This window comes from Electrona antarctica (genome assembly GCF_951216825.1).
Source record: "Electrona antarctica genome assembly, chromosome: 11".
Classification (NCBI taxonomy): domain Eukaryota; kingdom Metazoa; phylum Chordata; class Actinopteri; order Myctophiformes; family Myctophidae; genus Electrona; species Electrona antarctica.
Window position 1 is genome coordinate 10818722 of NC_136792.1, and position 16114 is coordinate 10834835.

The 16114-nt window shown below is 50.5% G+C and overlaps 1 protein-coding gene across 3 annotated transcripts in view; it reads right to left on the bottom strand.

The window, feature by feature from the left end:
• The window catches only part of dscaml1 (Down syndrome cell adhesion molecule like 1), a gene marked incomplete at its 3' end in the record, with an annotated part of 193388 nt that overhangs the window by 75914 nt on the left and 101360 nt on the right, over positions 1-16114 (bottom strand). The window contains exons 10-16 of one of the 3 annotated variants that reach the window (XM_079514495.1): positions 12422-12700; positions 8738-8857; positions 8067-8249; positions 3870-4075; positions 1670-1766; positions 1386-1514; positions 486-653 (exon numbers count right to left, since the gene is read on the bottom strand). In XM_079514495.1, coding sequence (XP_079370621.1) covers positions 486-653; positions 1386-1514; positions 1670-1766; positions 3870-4075; positions 8067-8249; positions 8738-8857; positions 12422-12700 — 1182 coding nt within the window. Of the gene's footprint in view, positions 1-485; positions 654-1385; positions 1515-1669; positions 1767-3869; positions 4076-8066; positions 8250-8728; positions 8858-12421; positions 12701-16114 lie in introns of all 3 variants that reach the window. The other 2 variants (XM_079514496.1, XM_079514494.1) reach the window with 2 other exon arrangements.

The following is a 16114-nucleotide window of genomic DNA, read 5'->3' on the forward strand; positions in this document are numbered from 1 at the left end:
ACTAAATTCACCACACACAGGTACTGCTGTTGCCCTGCAACATCCCCGTATCTTTCACTAAACTCACCCCACACAACTACTGCTGTTGTCCTGCAACGTCCCCTTATCATTCACTAAACTCACCCCACACAGCTACTGCTGTTGTCCTGCGATGTCCCCTAATCATTCACTAAACTCACCCCACAAAGCTACTGCTGTTGTCCTGCGACGTCCCCCACTAAACCCCACACAGACGTCAGTTGTGTAGTAAACTAGTGTTTACTTTTTACCATAGGTTTTACTCTCGAGTCTCAAACTAGCGCACACTTTTTCAACAGGTGAGAAAAGCATGGACAGAGTGGCGCAGGCTGATGACGTATCAGCAACAACGTCGCTACGTAACAGGTGGCTTCATGAAATACGAGTCAAACCGGAGGCTGGCCATATAGACTGAGAAACGAAGTGACAACACGACATCAACAGGCAAGGTCGGTCACACAACTTACGAGCTTCCTCTGTGCTGATTGTCAGTTCCTTGCTGGCTTCGCTCCTTCCGATGGCGTTGTATGAGTACATGCGGATGCTGTAGACGGAGGCAGGGTGGAGGTCCACAATGTTAGCCTGGTTGTTGGAGGGGGAGATGTTGCGTGTGCCGTGCTTCAACTCCCAGGTGTCTGCATGTGCGTGTGTGTGTGTGTGTGTGTGTGTGCGTGTGCATGTGCGTGTGCGTGTTTGTGTTAGATAGTTTGTTTGTTTGAAAGACACAGAGAGAGGCAGAAACAGAGCAGTAGAGATTGTTACCAGACTGTCAAATCCTCAGGGACAATTTAACCGAGAGCCGAAAACCGAAAATGTCGTTTTACGACACTGGTTGAGAATTGTTGCACGAGCTGAGTATTATAGTACACTACTTACCTACTAGTCTACAGTATAAGTACCATTCTATAGGTGTTAAGTACTCTAAATGAACCACAAGGCCCATATAGGGCAGGAGCAGCTTGATGTACAAGTACACGCCCCAGGACATGATGTACAAGTACAGCCCCAGGACATGATGTACAAGTACAGCCCCTTGGGGTGTAACGATACAGTAACTGCAACAATCCAACTGTATCGATATGCAAACAGCAACATATCGTAACATAATTTGACTTTGTATCGTTATCGAATCGTTTTGCAATGCAAAGTACTTTTTTTAAGAAGAGAAACAGAGAAATAAATCTTTTATATACCTTTCTCCGTTCCATATTGGCTACACTTGGTCTATCGATGAATGTGTGTAATCTCTGTGTAGAATGTATCGTTACAGCCCTACACAGTATACGTACTTCTCTACGGGACTAGTACCTGTCCTGTAACAGTATGTGTATATGTACTGTAAGTACCAGTGTGCAGTATATACGTACCCGTCTTGTTCTTATATTCAATGTCATAGGAGGTGATGATGCTATTGCCGTCAAAGCGCTGTGTCCAGCGCAGGTTCATGCTGCGATCTTTCACCTCTCTCACCTCCAGCTCTGGAGGGTCTGGGGGCTCTGGTATGAGTAGGGGGGGGGGGAAAGGGAGGGAATAGGTGGTGAGACATGCGTAATGGACAGCAATTAAGTGTCACTCCGCAGTGGCACCTATAAGATGTCCTATAAAGCAAGGTGTGGAAGTTCCTAAACGTGTTTCTGTGAAAGCGGCTTACCTTGCACAGTGAGCTGAATAAGGCCTCGTCCCTCTCCATAGGAGTTGATAGCATGGCAAGAAAAGAACACGGAATCCCCGCGTTCTGCTGGCTTCAGCTGGAGACGAGAGAGAGAGAGAGAGAGAGAGAGAGAGAGAGAGAGAGAGAGAGAGAGAGAGAGACAGCGACAGCGACAGAGAAAGTCATATAGACAGATATTTAGAAGGGGGAAAAAGTATAGTAAAATATGTTGTATATAATGATACTATAAGGCCACTGTCCTTGTCTCCTTGAACATACATCTAGTCAAATCTTTTCCATCTCGTTTGAATTTGACTCACAATCTAAGAGCTCCTTTTTTAGATATATATATATTTTTTTGGCTATTTCTGCCCTATTGATTGGTTGAAAGTAGACTGACATGAAATGGGGAGAGAGATGGGGGGGGGGGGGGGTGACACGCGGCAAGGGCCGTCGGGATCGGGAGTCGAACCCGCGGCACGCCGTCAGGCTGGCCTAGCAGCCTATAGGTGCCCAGACGGTTGAGCTAACCGTCCGGGCCCTAAGAGCTCTTTTTGATTGCAATGATACCAGACCTGTTGGTACATTTGTTGCACTATTACAACTAGCGAGTCTTTTGTGGTACCTGCTGAATAGCGTACGTGGGACTCATAGTATACGGCAGGGGTAGGCGACCTTAGGCACCAGTGTAGACCAGGGGTAGGCGACCTTAGGCACCAGTGTAGACCAGGGGTAGGCGACCTTAGGCACCAGTGTAGACCAGGGGTAGGCGACCTTAGGCACCAGTGGTCTACTCCAGGGGTAGGCGACCTTAGGCACCAGTGGTCTACTCCAGGGGTAGGCGACCTTAGGCACCAGTGTAGACCAGGGGTAGGCGACCTTAGGCACCAGTGTAGACCAGGGGTAGGCGACCTTAGGCACCAGTGGTCTACTCCAGGGGTAGGCGACCTTAGGCACCAGTGGTCTACTCCAGGGGTAGGCGACCTTAGGCACCAGTGGTCTACTCCAGGGGTAGGCGACCTTAGGCACCAGTGGTCTACTCCAGGGGTCGGCGACCTTAGGCACCAGTGGTCTACTCCAGGGGTAGGCGACCATAGGCACCAGTGGTCTACTCCAGGGGTAGGCAACCTTAGGCACCAGTGGTCTACTCCAGGGGTAGGCGACCTTAGGCACCAGTGGTCTACTCCAGGGGTAGGCGACCTTAGGCACCAGTGGTCTACTCCAGGGGTAGGCGACCTTAGGCACCAGTGGTCTACTCCAGGGGTGGCGACCTTAGGCACCAGTGGTCTACTCCAGGGGTGGCGACCTTAGGCACCAGTGGTCTACTCCAGGGGTGGCGACCTTAGGCACCAGTGGTCTACTCCAGGGGTGGCGACCTTAGGCACCAGTGGTCTACTCCAGGGGTGGCGACCTTAGGCACCAGTGCCAACATTGGCACAAAGGAGGGTGATCACTGGCACACTGGCAAGTGTGTGAGAGAGTATTTTTGGTTTTAAATCAACTATTTAAAAAAATGCAGTCAAATAAATTAAGTCCCTCACATTTGTGTGTAAATTACATCCTGCATTCTACTTTCATTAAAACTGAACTCTGTTATTTCCCTGAGTCTAATGATCATTATAACAACGTGAAAGAAAATATTTAAAAAAAGAAGTAAAAACTTTATATTCGTGGACATCAAAATATGCTGGATTTTTTCACGTGGTGTCATTACAATTAATGAATGTTGATATGGCACACTGACAATCTATAAAATAAAAACATGGCACTTAAAAAAAGGTTGCAGAGCCCTGGTATACGGTATACCAAACAGGACCTTGGGGGAAGGTTTTTGTCACTGACTGGCTACACACTTCAGTCGCTGAAACGACTGATGGTGAAAGGGAACGGCAGCCTTTTGAATGAATTTCAGCAGTTTGTTGTTTAGCATTGTAGAACAAAGTATAATGGAGGCCACTATGGGACCATGGAGTCCAAGCTCTCATCGTCTCAATGTGAAATACAACAGAAATAGAGGAGAATTGGGGGGAGTTTTGCCGGTTGGATGTATAGCGCGTGGAAGGAAAGGAACACGTGCGTTATTCCAACCAGTTCCTTTTCCCCTCCACCAGGCGCCCCGGCTGGCCAGGGGGAGGCACTATAGCCTCTCTTTATTAACGCAACGTGACTCCAGGCTATATAGCGATATGTGGTCGTATACCCTGAGCGTGGACAGCACTTCGTCCGTCTTCTCGTTGGGGCTGGTGGTGATGGAGTAGCGGGGGTTGCGGTCGGGGTCGATGACCGTGTCGCCCCGCTCCCAGCGGATGATGATGGGCCACTCCCCCCGCGCCGTGCAGTTCAGCTCCTTCACGTGGCCCTTCTTGGCCATGGTGGTGTTGGGGTGGCTGGTGATCATCGCCGGGACTAGAGGAGCGAGGGGAGAGGAGAGGAGGTGAGTGGAGGTGGAGAGCAGGAGAGAGGCGAGGGAGCAGAAGGTTGGATGGCGGAATAGAAGAATGTGTTGTAGTACTCGAGTCGGGTCTCGGTCTCGAGTCTGGTTTTCAAGTCCATGTTTTTTGTTTACTCGGTCTCGTCTCGCGCGTAATTTGACTCAGTCCTCAGACAAAGGCACTCGGGACTCACCGAGTCCACTCGAGCAAATCACTACAATGCAATCATAATATGATTGCATTGTAGGCATATGTATAGGTATATTATGCCTAGGTATTATACCCCATATTATGAGGATCACATTCACATTAACATCAGTCTGGCGCTTACAGAGAGATTTCTTGACAAGTAACAGAGTCATAGCTGACGCACCATGCCTGCTCTGTTTTCTGTATACCTAAAAGAAATCTATAGTCTCAGACTCGACTCACACTTGGTCTTGACTCGGACTCGCTTTAAGTGGACTGGACTATAGAGCGATCGGAGGGGAGGAGAGGCGAGCGTCTGGAGGCAGAGGAGGACAGGGTGGGATCATGAGGGAGAGAGAGAGAGAGAGGGAGAGCAGAGCTGTTGGTGGAACAGCGGTGCTGCCGGGAGAACGTGGCTTTCCACTGACATTAGAGTAATGAAGAGCAATGGTCAATGAGGGGAAATCAATGAAGTACCTCTCTCGTTCTCCAATAGTTAACGCCAGCGTCCAGGTGAGGAAGATGCACTCTATACCTCTCACACACACTCTCTACTCTGAATCAGTCCGACGCCTGGCTCCGACGCACGCACGCACGCACGCACGCACGCACGCACGCACGCACGCACGCACGCACGCACGCACGCACGCACCGCACGCACGCACGCACGCACGCACGCACGCACGCACGCACGCACGCACGCACGCACGCACGCACGCACGCACGCACGCACGCACGCACGCACGCACGCACGCACGCACGCACGCACGCACGCACGCACGCACGCACACACACACACACACACACACACACACACACACACACACACACACACACACACACACACACACACACACACACACACACACACACACACACACACACACACACACACACACACACACACACAGTATCGATCTGTGGAGGGTTCCGCTGTTTTGTTTTCATCACTTATTCATCTAGCCCTCCTCCTCCTCCTCCTCCTTTTTCCTCCTCTCCTCACGCTCTCTCTCCGCTGAGCGAAACAGACAGAACTGAGGAAGGCAGAGGAGAGGAACGGTCCAATCAATAACACTAACACCAGAGAGAGAGAGAGAGAGAGAGAGAGAGAGAGAGAGAGAGCAACGCAGGGGTATAGAGTGTTGGAACTAGTGGGTCCTGTGTACTTTGTACCCCCTTTTCTCCCCCATTATCTTACCAGATGGTCACTTGAGAGAGTGCTACACTGAGGATGAATGGCAGATCTACGAGCTTGCACTGTTGAGACACGAAGTGCGTAATATATACAGTGGTGCAACTCCGTGGGGGTCCCCGGGGGGGGGGGGGGACCCACAGGAACACGCCCATGCAGGGTGCATGCCGGTCCGGTTCCGGCGAGCCGCCACGTGTCCGAAACGGTCAAGAAATGACAGAGTTACCGTGTGGGTGTCCCCGGGGGTCACCAGGGGGTCCCCGGAACATCCAGATCCCCAGGAACGCGCCCAGGTGGCCGGACCAGTACCGGCGAGAAATTACTGTACTATGTATGTACTGTACTACACTGTCACTGTACTGTACTGTACTTTACTGTCACACCAGAAATCATCATATATATACAGTTAATATGTGAGTGTGTGTTAGGCTGCGCAACAGTGACACTTGGTGGTGAAACCAACCAAACGCTATTTTCGTCTTCGGACAGACCCAGCCAGCCAGCCAGCCAGGGACCCAGGGACCCAGCCAGGGACCCAGTCAGCCAGGGACCCAGGAACCCAGCCAACCAGGGACCCAGCCAGGGACACAGCCAACCAGGGACCCAGCCAGGGACACAGCCAACCAGGGATCCAGCTAGCCAGGGACCCAGGGACCCAGCCAGGGACCCAGCCAACCAGGGACACAGCCAGCCAGTGACCCAGCCAGGGACACAGCCAGCCAGGGACCCAGCCAGGGACCCAGCCAGGGACACAGCCAGCCAGGGACCCAGCCAGGGACCCAGCCAGTCAGGGACCCAGCCAGGGACCCAGGGACCCAGCTAGCCAGGGACCCAGCCAGCCAGGGACCCAGCCAGCCAGGGACCCAGCCAGCCAGGGACCCAGCAGGACCCAGCCAGGGACCCAGCCAGGGAACCAGAAAGGAACCCAGCCAGGGACCCAGCCAGGGACCCAGAAAGGGACCCAGCCAGGGACCCAGCCAGCCAGGAACCCAGCCAGGGACCCAGCCAGGGACACAGCCAGGGACACAGAAAGGGACCCAGCCAGGGACCCAGCCAGCCAGGAACCCAGCCAGGGACCCAGCCAGGGACCCAGCCAGGGACACAGCCAGGGACCCAGCCAGGGACCCAGCCAGGGACCCAGCCAGGGACCCAGCCAGGGACCCAGCCAGGGACCCAGCCAGGGACCCAGCCAGGGACCCAGCCAGCCAGGGACCCAGCCAGGGACCCAGCCAGGGACCCAGCCAGGGACCCAGCCAGGGACCCAGCCAGCCAGGGACAGCCATAGCTCCACAATGGAGTGGCTGCACCACTCAATAAAGGCTTTAGAGTAGAGGACAGCACGGGTCCATAACATTGTTCCCGGTCCGAAACGGGACCAGTGATATCTGAACCTAACCGTTACGGATCCGAGAAACATTCTAATTTGCCCGGAAACGGCCCCGAAAGGATTGGATCCGGTCCGAAACGGAGCCGAGGAGGATTTGACTGTTTGGTCGGACCCGGTCCGACCAAAACGGCTCTGATCCGATCCGATCCGATATAGATCCGGACCCATAGTGTGTTCTCTGCAATATTATATGCTTCAACATGACATGAGACTGCTCTTTATGAGCGACTGCACCCCGCCTCTCCAGACAGCCCAGCGGAGGGTTGCAAACTCGCATAGGCTAATATTAGTGCATTTTAGCGCACCGACATTCTTACCAGAGCTGTTGACAATCACAACCAAACTGTCCCACATCAGTGTGTGTGTGTGTGTGTGTGTGTGTGTGTGTGTGTGTGTGTGTGTGTGTGTGTGTGTGTGTGTGTGTGTGTGTGGGTGTGTGTGTGTGTGTGTGTGTGTGTGTGGTCCATGACCCACACATGGTTCCGTTCCGATCCACTGTTCAGGGAAACAGTGCTTTAGACTAGAGTATACACGCTGCCTCTCTCTATGACCTACACGGGTTGTCCTCCCTGTGTGTGTGTGCGCGCGTGCGTGCACATGTGTGTGCGTCCGTGTGTGCGTCCGTCCGTGTGTGTGTGTGTGTGTGTGTGTGTGTGTGTGTGTGTGTGTGTGTGTGTGTGTGTGTGTGTGTGTGTGTGTGTGTAAACATGCACGTGTGTTTACACGGTTGCTGAGGGAGTTACAAAGGGGCAGGGCAAAGAGATTGATTGCAGATAATGATTAAGCTCAAAGTGTTTTTGATAGTGTGTAGACAGATCCCAAGAGCCAAGGGATCAATTGATCTCTCTCTCTCTCTCTCTCTCTCTCTCTCTCTCTACCTTCACTCTGCCGATCCATCAGCGGCGTGCGTGCGTGCGTGCGTGCGTGCGTGCGTGCGTGCGTGCGTGCGTGCGTGCGTGCGTGCGTGCGTGCGTGCCCCGTGTGGGCTGTGCTCGTTGCTTCATCCCAGAGAGTGTCAGAGAACGTGTGTGTCATCTGATGAAGTGACTATAGCAGAGCGTTGTTAAATTACTTCTGGTCAGAAAGTCGTGATGTGTGTGCATGTGTGTGTGTGCCGTGCGTGTGTGCATGTCTGTGTGTGTAGCCTATATGTGTCTGTGTGCATGTGAGTGCATGTGTGTGCGTGTGTGTACTCACTCTTGACGGTGAGCACCATGCTCTTGCTGATGTCAGAGCCCACGCCGTTGGAAGCCTGACACAGGTAGAAGCCGCGGTCCTCCTCCAGAACGTGTCTGATCTGCAGAGAGCCGTTGGCCATGATCTGGATCCGGCCCGTCAGAGGCACTGGGTGGTACTGCTGCGGGTTCCCTATACCAGCAACTGGCAAGACGGCAAAATATATATATATATTTTTTTGCATAAGCTCCGTCGCTATTGTGACGATATATCGTATTGTGCCGGGAATAGCAATGTATGTTGAAAAATATCAGAGCTACACGCTGACAGCACTTCACCAGTCAACACATCGTGACGTTGCACATCGACTAGTGTCACTTTATTTCCCCCTAAAGCATAAAATAGGCTGAGTGATTAAAACGGGGAAAAGACCAAACTTTTATCATGATCATAATAAAATGCGACAGTGGACGAACAGACAGACAGACAGACAGACAGACAGACAGACAGACAGACAGACAGACAGGCAGACAGACAGACAGACAGACAGACAGACAGACAGACAGACAGACAGACAGACAGACAGACAGACAGACAGACAGACAGACAGAAGGACGTGGTGGACGTACGGTACACTGTGTGTATACTGTACTACACATCAGAGTAAAAGATGGCTCCCCTACCTAGTGCACCTTTGGCATGCTTCCACATGACCTTGGGAGGCGGGTAGCCGTCCACGGAGCAGTTCAGGACTCCTGCCTTCCCGTAGATCCCGTCCTGGTTGTTGGGCTGCACCACCCACCGTGGAGGCACTGAGAGAGAAGAGAGAGAGAGAGAGAGAGAGAGAGAGAGAGAGAGAGAGAGAGAGAGAGAGAGAGACACACACATTGCATGTGGTTATAATAAAGCATGCAATACATCTTTAGCAGAGGACAAGAAACTCACTTTCCCAAACCCTCGCCTCAATCACAAATGGGGTTAATGTTGTCGACGCGGTGCAATCCATTTCAATCAAAACATCCTCAGCTGGGAGTAAATTGCATTTTTCTGCGCCCAAATTGGAACTTCGATACTGTCACCTGATGTATTGACTGCTCCCATAAGTCAGCCGTAATGCATCTCTCTCTCTCTCCCTCTCTCTCTCGCACGCGCGCATTTTTGTCCTACACAAAGATTAAATTCCCATTGACAATGAATGGAAAATGTACATCATATGTGGACGAGCAAATCGACGTCCGATGATAAGAGTGCCTCTCACTTCACACAGGTGTGATTTTTGAGGGGTGCCAGCCCCTCCTATAAACAGCTATAGTGTAGATTCTGTCTTAACACAAACATGAAATGCCATTGACAATGAATTTACGTCCTATGTGTCTGAACAAATGGGCTGTCAGTATGTCGGTGGAAACCCTTGGCCAATAAGGGGCTACCATTCTTGGTGGCGTAACTAAGGTATGTTTCAAGGTTGGTGTAAATAATTGATTAAAGCGCCCCTCACTTCACACGGGTGTGATTTTTTAAAACTTTTTTAAAACTCTACTCCACTACATCTCACAGGCAAATATTGTACTTTTACTCCACTTTATTATTTGAAAACTTTAGTTACTACTAGTTATTTTGTAGATTTTGATCATAATTACAAAACATAACCTAACTAATTAACCACTTTAAGAATATACAAATTGAACTTGTGAAATGGGACATTCTGCATAATGAGCATACTTTTACTTTTGGTACTTTGAGTCTATTTTGATGCCAATACCTTTGTACTCAATTCATTAAAAAAAAATCACACCCGTGTGAACTGAGTGGTGTAAGGTCTTATATAGACTGATCAGCTGTGGTCTGACGTAATGTCTGACGTAATGAAATCACACCCGTGTGAACTGGGTGACCATAGCAACCATGCTCATTTTTTGGTACGAACAGACAAACTAACAAAGCCAGTTGTAGGAGTGGTTTACACCACTCAAAAATGTAATTGTATAACTGAGGATTTCTAGATTGTGGTACTGATACATTTACTAGTTATTAATTCATGAATTCCTTCACCCACTGCTGACGTCTTTCCATTCTGGACTTTTGTTTTAGGGCGAAAATTACTCCAGGTCGTGAACCCGGAAGTCAAAAACGTCTATGTAAAACCTCTCGTGATTTAAATAAACTCGAAACATACATTTTGTAACCCTGATCTGACGCTGTATCGGTCGTGAATGAAGCTAGAATCGGGATCTGGGAAAAAGAATCAGCGAATAAAAGCATTTGAAAAAAAATGGCAACAAGTGGATGTGGACGGTGGATCTTGTTTCCGGGTCATTGCCTGATTACTCGCATAGCAACCTACTTTATTAGTCAATATAAAACATTATAGGACGGGTATACTCGTCCTTGGCGGGGAGGTAAATTCAATACTTGTTCCACTGTCCCTCCCAGCCCCTGTACCTGTGACGGTGAGCTGCCTCTCTCAAACCCAGCCCCTGTAACCACCTGTGACGGTGAGCTGCCTCTCTCAAACCCAGCCCTCGCACCTGTGACGGTGAGCTGCCTCTCTCAAACCCAGCCCCCGTAACAACCTGTGACGGTGAGCTGTCTCTCTCAAACCCAGCCCCGGTAACAACCTGTGACGGTGAGCTGCCTCTCTCAAACCCAGCCCCTGTAACCACCTGTGACGGTGAGCTGTCTCTCTCAAACCCAGCCCCTGTAACCACCTGTGACGGTGAGCTGTCTTTCTCAAACCCAGCCCTCGTACCTGTGACGGTGAGCTGCCTCTCTCAAACCCAGCCCCTGTAACCACCTGTGACGGTGAGCTGCCTCTCTCAAACCCAGCCCCTGTAACCACCTGTGACGGTGAGCTGTCTCTCTCAAACCCAGCCCCTGTAACCACCTGTGACGGTGAGCTGTCTTTCTCAAACCCAGCCCTCGTACCTGTGACGGTGAGCTGCCTCTCTCAAACCCAGCCCCTGTAACCACCTGTGACGGTGAGCTGCCTCTCTCAAACCCAGCCCCTGTAACCACCTGTGACGGTGAGCTGTCTCTCTCAAACCCAGCCCTCGCACCTGTGACGGTGAGCTGCCTCTCTCAAACCCAGCCCTCGTACCTGTGACGGTGAGCTGTCTCTCTCAAACCCAGCCCTCGTACCTGTGACGGTGAGCTGCCTCTCTCAAACCCAGCCCCTGTAACCACCTGTGACGTTGGGGTGTCTCTCTCAAACCCAGCCCCTGTAACCACCTGTGATGGTGAGCTGTCTCTCTCAAACCCAGCCCTCGTACCTGTGACGGTGAGCTGCCTCTCTCAAACCCAGCCCTCGTACCTGTGACGGTGAGATGCCTCTCTCAAACCCAGCCCTCGTACCTGTGACGGTGAGCTGTCTCTCTCAAACCCAGCCCTCGTACCTGTGACGGTGAGCTGCCTCTCTCAAACCCAGCCCTCGTACCTGTGACGGTGAGCTGTCTCTCTCAAACCCAGCCCTCGTACCTGTGACGGTGAGCTGTCTCTCTCAAACCCAGCCCTCGTACCTGTGACGGTGAGCTGTCTCTCTCAAACCCAGCCCTCGTACCTGTGACGGTGAGCTGTCTCTCTCAAACCCAGCCCTCGTACCTGTGACGGTGAGCTGTCTCTCTCAAACCCAGCCCTCGTACCTGTGACGGTGAGCTGTCTCTCTCAAACCCAGCCCTCGTACCTGTGACGGTGAGCTGCCTCTCTCAAACCCAGCCCTCGTACCTGTGACGGTGAGCTGTCTCTCTCAAACCCAGCCCTCGTAACTGTGACGGTGAGCTGCCTCTCTAGAACCCAGCCCTCGTACCTGTGACGGTGAGCTGTCTCTCTCAAACCCAGCCCTCGTACCTGTGACGGTGAGCTGTCTCTCTCAAACCCAGCCCTCGTACCTGTGACGGTGAGCTGTCTCTCTCAAACCCAGCCCTCGTACCTGTGACGGTGAGCTGTCTCTCTCAAACCCAGCCCTCGTACCTGTGACGGTGAGCTGCCTCTCTCAAACCCAGCCCTCGTACCTGTGACGGTGAGCTGTCTCTCTCAAACCCAGCCCTCGTAACTGTGACGGTGAGCTGCCTCTCTCAAACCCAGCCCTCGTAACTGTGACGGTGAGCTGCCTCTCTAGAACCCAGCCCTCGTACCTGTGACGGTGAGCTGTCTCTCTCAAACCCAGCCCTCGTAACTGTGACGGTGAGCTGCCTCTCTCAAACCCAGCCCTCGTAACTGTGACGGTGAGCTGCCTCTCTAGAACCCAGCCCTCGTACCTGTGACGGTGAGCTGCCTCTCTCAAACCCAGCCCTCGTAACTGTGACGGTGAGCTGTCCCTCTCAAACCCAGCCCTCGTACCTGTGACGGTGAGCTGCCTCTCTCAAACCCAGCCCTCGTACCTGTGACGGTGAGCTGCCTCTCAGAGCTGACGGTGGCAGCGTCGTTGCTGGCGATGCAGGTGTAGTTTCCGTTGTGCTTGAGGGAGACCTTGGAGATCTGCAGGGAGCTCATGAATTCCTTGGTGTCGATGTTGATGCCAGAGGAGGCCACGATCTCCTGGCCGTCCTTGCGCCACGTGATGCGTATGGGCATGTCTCCGGAGGACACCACGCAGGCGATGTACATCAGCTTGCCGATGGAGGTCGGCGGAAAGTCGAACGGCTGAATCAGCGGCGGAACTGCGAAGAGAGTCAATGTTCAATATTCAAGAGGTTTGGTGTTCGTCAGATACTCGTGCAAGATGTTCTGTTCTAACGATGATGTCCAACATATCTAATGAAAATTAGGGATAATACAAGTGGGTAATATAAGGCTAGTAAGTATAAGGAATAAAGTGCAACTATAAAGTGTGCCAAGCATGAAAAGTAAAGACATTTTAAATTAAATACAACATCTGTATCAATACACAGCAAATGGTATGTGGAGAATGACCAGACTAGTATAGCAGCTGTCAGGCAGAAACCAGCTAACTCCAATTAGGAATCAGGAAATGAAGAAAACCTTATATTATGTTTTAAAACAAAGCAAACTCATCAAAGTTATATATATAGGGGGTTCCAGGTGATCCCCAGCTAAATGATGGAGACCAAATGGACGCTTGTAGATTTTTAAATCTTGAGCGTGTAAAATTATACCATGGTCCCATTTTACACTCTCAACAGTTGAATTATTGTTAAACATCTGCATTACTTAAGTTAATTTACCAACATCAATACAGCATGGAAATGTGGACATATTCTTTAGTTTGGGTCTGTAAGGCTACATCTCATCAAATGGCGGCCCGTGGCTCAAATGCAGAATAAATATTGATATGAAAAGGGTTGAAAACCACTGATTTAAGGTATATTTAGAATGGATAAAAAATATGTGATTCATTTGCGATTAACAATGGACAATCATGCGATTAATCACAATTCAATATTTTATTTAAGTTGCAGGAAGTTGCAGGATTTTGGCGGAAGTACCGCTCAAGGAAATGACGTTGACGCTTTACAAATCTGTTTACATCTCCGTGAATGAAACAAGTGCTGTGATTGGTTGAAAAAAATATCGTATCCGGTGGAAAAACATCTGACGGATGTTCCGGCCCGACACGATACATGGACGATATTGGTTCATTATGGCGTCACAACTGCGCTGTTTATAAGCAAAAAACTGTCAGTCTGTATGGGATATTTCGATCGCGCGGGGTGGGGGGGGTTGGATGGGGGCACTCGCTGATCAGCCTGCGTCAGGGCCCAGTGTCGTCTAGTTACGCCACTGTAGTGGAGGATTTTTAAGGGATATAAATCATATATAATATAAGTAAACAACAGTGATTATCTGGCAACTAGATGGACATTGTCTTTGAACACACTTGGGAACGATGCAACTTGGGAACGTAATAATACCCATTGACATAGAGCACCCATTTTAACTATCCGTCTGTCCCTTTTGTGCCCAAATACTGTATATGGAGATCTATCATGCAATACCTGTTGTCATACCACCCATGTTAACTGTCTGTCTGTGTCTCGCATGGAGATCTGTCTGTCTGTCTGTCTGTCTGTCTGTCTGTCTGTCTGTCTGTCTGTCTGTCTGTCTGTCTGTCTGTCTGTCTGTCTGTCTGTCTGTCTGTCTGTCTGTCTGTCTGTCTGTCTGTCTGTCTGTCTGTCTGTCTGTGTGTGTGTGGAGAGTGCAATATATGGAGCTGCATATATGGAGCTGGTCTCTGACCAGCTCCATATATGGAGCCTGGGCAGAGACCATGTCCAGAGCCCGGGCAGAGGCCTTTTGTGGCGGTTCTGGACAACTGTGGGTCCGACCGACTGGATTACAGTCACACACACACACGTACACTCGTACAGAGACGTGGCGCATTTACATATACAAATGGAAATCAACGCGACTCGCTCGATTTAGCTCGCTCACCGGTGCCCCGTGTGGCTCAAGTCACTTCCAGTCGCCTCCGACGGACGGTGAAACCGAGTGCACCTTTTTCAATCTGACTAGTTTCCCAATCGTATAATACTGTGACATTAATACACATGACTGGACAATAACCAGAGCATCTGCAATGGTTGGAGGTGGTCTCCCACGTCTTCCATTAAGACATTTTGACCCTGGTGTCAAGGAGGACTCGTATATAATAAAGTTATTTGAACAAGATGGCATACAGCCCATGCACGTGAAGTCCCATTTTGACCAACCCGGCCCATGACCTAAAATGAGTTTGACATCGCTGATAATATGTATCGTGGAGGAAAATAAATCATATGCAAGTTAACAGCTGCCGTTCCAGAGAGGAAGACACAGGGATGAGAAAGGGGAGAGCGCACAGGAGGGACGGCAGGGTGAAACAGCGGGCACAGACGGAGAGGAGACAGAACGAAAGAGAGAGAGACGGAGGGACAATTGGAAATGAAGACGGTAAAATAGAGGCGAATAAAAAATGGGGGGGCCGTACTTATAAAATGAGTGTTGGTTGGTCGGGGTGTGAGGGAGAGGTGAGGATAGGGATTCGAGACGGAGATAGAGACGTGAAACAACGAGAAAATCAGAAGAGGAGACGCCACACAGCGAAGACGCGTCGACGGGTAGATTTTGAAGACTCGGGGGCATGGAGAGGACAAGAGTGAGAGAGAGGGAGCGGTGAGTGATGAGGGCGGGGGGGACGGGGAGGGAGGGCGCGTGGAGCACGAGGCAAGAGTTTGAATTTGAATTTTTTTCGGATGCAGCCGTTTCAAGGATGTGTCTCTCTGGCTGACAGGCTGATTGCTAAAGCAGCGCGCGGCCCCCGTCCGTCTGCCGCTGCATGGTCTGCATGCCTGTCTGGCACGCGATCACAAGGAATTGCTTTAGCTTTTTTTTTTTGCTGTCGACCATGCAGAGCCTTTCCACGAAGCATTTATATGAAAACTAAAGTGACAACAGTGCCATTTGTAAATAATAATAATAATAATAAATCACACCCGTGTGAAGTGAGGGGCGCTCTTTTGATGTTATTTGTTAGCCGATTTGCTCGTCTGTATATGATGTACATTTTCCCTTCATTGTCAATGGCATGTTTGTGTCGCCACAAATTTACGTCATATTTGACTGACATAGGACCTAATTTCTCCTTTCATTGTCAATGGCAAATATTGAGACGTGTGGGGACAACAGCTGTATATAGGAGGGGCTAGCGCCCCCCCAAAAAAGAAACGTCATTTTTTGTCGGGCAACACTCGCCGAAATATGTATAAAATATAATTCATGTCTAATTTGCTCCGTGGTGCCGTGTCGTCCACAACAACGCGTGAGCTTGAAGTTTGGCTATTTTTGGCGCAAGAGGCCATCATGAGACAAGAGTCAAGACATTCTGAATGGGGCTCATGAGGCAGAACCACGGGAGCCAAATGGAAACTAAATGAAAACTAAGCTACAGTTGGAGGCCATCGATATTGTCCTTTTCTTTTTGCTGAGGTTTGCGTGATCTGTGGCGCGCCACCGAGTGGCGCGCTACGAGCTTGTAGGTCTGCTATTTTTGAAAAATCGTGAAAATATTTATTTCAGAAAACTGGAGGATTTAGAATGATTTTTAAAAATTTTGAGGTCAGGCCTAAATGGGTCAA